General features: G+C 40.2%; 1 protein-coding gene across 3 annotated transcripts in view; it reads left to right on the top strand.

Moving 5' to 3' along the window:
* ATP10D (ATPase phospholipid transporting 10D (putative)) overlaps window positions 1–5,130 on the top strand; it is a 170,786-nt gene that overhangs the window by 105,421 nt on the left and 60,235 nt on the right. For all 3 annotated transcript variants that reach the window (XM_012559790.2, XM_023725451.1, XM_023725452.1), the window contains one exon: window positions 3,258–3,496. In XM_012559790.2, the coding sequence (XP_012415244.1) occupies window positions 3,258–3,496 (239 nt within the window). The remainder of the gene's footprint in view (window positions 1–3,257; window positions 3,497–5,130) is intronic.

Here is a 5,130-nt window from a genome sequence, read left to right as displayed (position 1 = left end):
ATATATATATGTGTGTGTGTGTGTGTGTGTGTGTGTGTGTGACGTAGCCAGTGCTTGATGAAAATAAGGCAGTCAAACTGTTAAATATTAAGCTAGGCATATTTCATTCATATGTCCATTCATTTATTCATTCTTTATTCATTTAATAAATATTTACTTATTTAAAGTACAGAACGTGGGCTCATTGAAATCAAGCAGGGGAGATTGGCCATGTAAAATTATAAGGAATAAAACACACTAACAGTAATGGCTGTACTTAGAAACAGTATAGCATAAGGACTCAGAGAACCGGCTTTGTAAGTAGAGAGGATGAGAATGGGCATTCCAGGTAAGCATGCAAGTGAGAATGGAGGAGGTTGGAATGTTTGGGAGATAATAAGTGGACCAGTTTTTGAAACTGAAAGGTCATTCAGGGAAACAGAGTGAGAATGTTGGTAAAGTAACTTCATATCTTCTATAAGGTACATAGAAGAGAAATTGCTATATTATTTAAGCAGAGAATGTAATGAAATTTACAGAACTGGAAAGGATCTCAAAAATCATTGAATCCAATTGTTCATTCTGCCAATGAGAAAACAGAGGCCCAGAGCAAAGGATGTGCTGAAAGCCATGTAGTCTTCAGAAGAGATATTGCTAGAAGCCAGGATCGCAACATTGCCTCTTAGTCTCTCCTTGCCCTTAAAAAATACAGACAAAAATTATCAAGATATATAGAATATGGAAAATGTCTTCATGTTATAAAGTAACTTGCCATAAAAAAAAAGAAGGAAAGAAACCCTGTTGCTATCAAGTCAGTTCTGACGTATAGCAATCCTACAGGACAGAGTAGAGTTTCCAAGGCTGTAAATATTTATGGAAGCAGACTGCCACATCTTTCTCCCACAGAGTGGCTGGTGGGTTTGAACTACCGACCTTTTGGTTAGCAGCCAAGAACTTAACCACTGCTCCACCAGCACCCCTAACATGCCCATAGTCATGCTTAATTCAGTAGCTAGACTTGGGTTGAATTCAAAACCTAGCAATCTAACACACACGTGTTTATTGTCTACTCTGTATTTCAGACACTGGATACAGTGATGAACAAGACAGACGAGATTCCTGTTCTCACAGAGCTTCTAGTGGAGAAGCTAATACATAAATTAATTTTTTAAATCAAGAAAATTATCAAATCATGTTAAATACTTTTCAGAGAATTAAAATAGGCTGATATAATATAGAATGAGTGGATACTATTTTGGATGGTCAGGTGAGGCCTATCTAAGGAGGACGTTAGAACCTAGATCTGAATGACAAAATCTTGAGATGTTCAGGGGCTGGAGCCTTCAGAGGGAGCAGTTAGTATAAAGGCCTTCAGGCTAGAATGAGCTTGGCAGTTTTCAAAGAAAAGAAAGAAGGCCAGTGAGGCTGAATTTTAGTGGGAATGTGGAAGAAGGAGGAACAGGAAAGGTGAGAGAGTTCAAATCATTTTGAGTTATGTAAGTGCTACAGCTGCTAACCAAAAGGTTGGCATTTCAAATCCACCTGCTCCTTGAAAACCCCGTGGGGCAGTTCTACACTGTCCTGTAGGGTCGCTATGAGTCAGAATCGACTTGATGGCAACAGGTTTTTTTTTAATGAGTAGGTCAGGATAAGAAGTTCAGATTTTATTCTATGTGATTTGGGAGCCACTGGGGAGTTTTTTGCAGGGAGCGATCTGATCTGCTTTATCTTTTAGAAAGATCACTGTAGCTACTGTTGGAGGAATGGATTGCAGAGGGGCAAAGAGACCAGTTATGAGGCTAATTGCACTGGTCCAGTTGAGAGATGATGGTGGCTTAGATTAAGGTAATGGAGATGGAGAGAAGTGAAGGAATTGGGTATATAGTGGAGAGATGTTGCTAATGGTTTGAATATGGAGGTGGAGAAGAAGAGAGAAATTAGAGAATCTGAGATTTGTAGATTAAGCAACTGGTAGTTGGAGGTGCCATTTACAAAGATGGAGAAGGCCATAGAAAGAGCAAGTGTGGGTTTGGGAGAGGGAGAAAGTTATTGTTTTACCATGTTAAATTTAAAACACTTATTTTTTTTTCCTCAGTAAATATTTATTTAGTATCTATGAGCCACTTTTTTGGCTTTAGGAATATCACATGAACAAATCAGACCAAATTCTCTGCACTTTTGAAGTTTACTTTCTATCAGAGGGTTCAAGAAATAAAAGTAAGTAAATATATAGTGTGTAAATGGCAGTAAGTGTTATGGAGTGAAATAAAGTAGGGAAAAGGGGATAGAGAATGCTGAGATAAAATCTATAATAAATAACGTGGTCAACAGTGGGAAGTCTTTACTGATAATGTGACATGATAAGAGATGGGAAGGAAGAGAGTGAACCTTGCAGATAGATATCTAGTGGAAGAACCTCCAGACATCCCTCCAGACATCTAGTTGGAGGCATCAAGTGGAGAGTGAGATATGAGTATGGATTCCAAGCAGAGGTCAGAGCTGAAGATATAGATTTGGGGGACATGTATATCAAGAGATGGTATCATATGAGGTCACCAAGAAAGAGTGTGTAAGTGGAGAAGGAAGGAGCCTCTGTTGCTCTCTAATGTTTGGGGCTAAGTAGAAGAGGAGATGACAGCAAAAGAGACAAAGAAGGAGCAGCTATTGAAGTAGGCAAGTAGGAGGAAAACCAGGTAAATGTGGTGAAAACACACACACACACACACACACACACACACACGAGGCATTTCAAGAATAAGAGAATGGTCAGCATGTTGAATGTTGCCAAGATAAGGACAGAGATGAGATCATTGGATTTGGCAACATGGAGCTCATTGGTAACCTTGACAAGAGCAGTGTAGGTAAAGAAATGGGGACAGAACAATGGAATTAGTTGAGGAGAATCCGAAAATTGTAAGAGTGATGTCCTTGAGAAGGGCATAGGGGGTGGAATCCAGATCACAAGTGGAGTGTTTGGTGTTTGAAAGAAACAAGGAAAATTTATCCATGCTAGTAAGACGGAAGGCATCTGGGTACGGGTAGAGTTAGGTTGGTAGATTTGATGATGGGGAAAAAAAGAGAGTTCCTATCTGATTTCTTCTACTTTTTTTCAGTGAGGTATGAGGTAAGTTCATTAACTAAATGGGGTTGGGACAAGGAGGTTGAATGCCAGGTTTGAAGAGGGAAGAGATGGTGTGAAATAGCTGTTTAACTGCCTGACATTCAACTTACAAATGATCATTCTCAGGTAATGACTCTGTGTGATTTTTATCCCTCAGCCAAGAGGTTAGAGTCCTACCAGGAGGCTATCTCAGAAGATGAGGATTTTGCAGACACTCCCAGCGGCTCTCTAAGCAACATGGCGAAACTGAAGGCCCACAGCTGCAGGATGGCTCATAATGGGTCTTTGGGAAATAAACCTTCAAATCATCTTTCTGGAAGCTGTTTTGCTCTGGGAAGTGGAGAAGGAGCCAGTGAAGTGCCTCCTTCCAGACAGGCAGCTTTCAGTAGCCCCATTGTAAGTGTGAATGCATAATTAATCTTGTACATCCGCAATGTATGATGAAAGAGCATCCTCATAATTATGATAGAGCCCAACAATGTTGTCTTTTCTACCTCAGAAGAGACTACATAATTGCAGTCCAGTGTGATTGCCACACATAATTAGAAGTTCAAGCAAGCAAAATCACAACTTCCTAATATATGGACATAATTCAATGTTGAGAAGTAGCATATAATTTCTGAAAAAATATATTTCTGGTCGGGGCCAATCATGTCTGAGCCTGAGGAAGTCTACCTTGGTCTAAGGACTACAGCTCACTCTCAGAACCAGCAAAGCTTATCAGAGTTATCTGGTAGACAGGTAAGTATGGCTAAGTGATAGGGAAATTCAAAGGTTTTTTTGTGTCCTCCAAGGCTTTAGTATTTCTTTGTAACTTTCCTCAAATCCCACCAAGCCTATGACCTCCTCCCCATGCCTAGCCCCCAGAGGGGCATTTTCTGGTATTTCCATTTCAGAGCTCAGCAGCCTGTGTCTTTGAGTACCGGGGGGAGGGTTGGGAATTAACCGTCGAGTCACACCCATTGACAAGTTCATTTTACAGCCCAAAAAGTAGAAGGCCATATGAAAAAGGGGAAGCAGAAGAAAAGTGCTTTTGTGAAAGAGTTACAAATCAAAAGTTTTGTAGTACTTAAAATTAATTCTATAAAATCTCTTCCTTTTTTGCCTGTCACGTTTCATTGACCCATCTGAGTTACCAGCCATGACACTGGTGACTCATTGGTGACCTCTGAAATAGCTGACATGACAAGAATAAATCAGCTTCCGGGAACCATTGTGTGTCCACACTGAATTTACTGTATGAATTTTTCCAGTGGAAACATGGTATGAATAGACCCCAGGGGTATGATTTATCTGGAAAAGACTCTGAGGGGAATCTCTAGGCTCTTTGCAAAGTTGCCAGCAAGTGTGCAATTGCAGCAACTAGAATGGTCATTTCAGCCCAGCTGCCTTCACTTCTGTGGCACATAAGATATAAAACCTGTTACCTCATCTCTTTGCCACACATCAAGCCACTTCAAACATTGAGACTTAATACTTCTCTGACTTCTGAATAAGAAAGGGATGCACACAGCCCCAGCTCTATACTCATTCTAAGGCTATATTGGAAATATAAGAAATTTTCTTATATTTTTGCTTTCTACCTGTGATCCTTCACACGTTCCACCCACCTGAAGTTTAACCACATCTTGACTCACTGATCAGAGGTAGAAGTAGCGAGATATTGGCAAGCAACCTAGCCTGTGCCATGCGCTCCCTCTTGGTTTCCTGATCCAGCCTCACCCTCTTCTTGAATGAAGCCTCCCTAATAACAAATGATTTACCTGTTAGTTTCATGGTTTTATGCCTTATTTATGTCATTTCCCCTGACTAGAATATATTCTTCCCTCATAGCACACCTCTGTCCCCCCAAATCTGATGAAATATTTATTTCTTTAAGAACTGCCTTAAATATTACGTCTTCTGAAAAGACTTCCCAGACATTCCCTTCTCTCAGCTTGCATAGCAGTGTTTACACATTCTTCCCTCCATTGTCCTTGTTCCTGCCTCTGACATTACACCATTTCATGGATTCATCATTATTCTTTATC

The sequence above is a fragment of the Trichechus manatus genome, unplaced genomic scaffold (assembly GCF_000243295.1).
Source record: "Trichechus manatus latirostris isolate Lorelei unplaced genomic scaffold, TriManLat1.0 scaffold00310, whole genome shotgun sequence".
NCBI classification, from domain to species: domain Eukaryota; kingdom Metazoa; phylum Chordata; class Mammalia; order Sirenia; family Trichechidae; genus Trichechus; species Trichechus manatus.
This window is presented reverse-complemented; position numbering and strand designations above follow the sequence as displayed.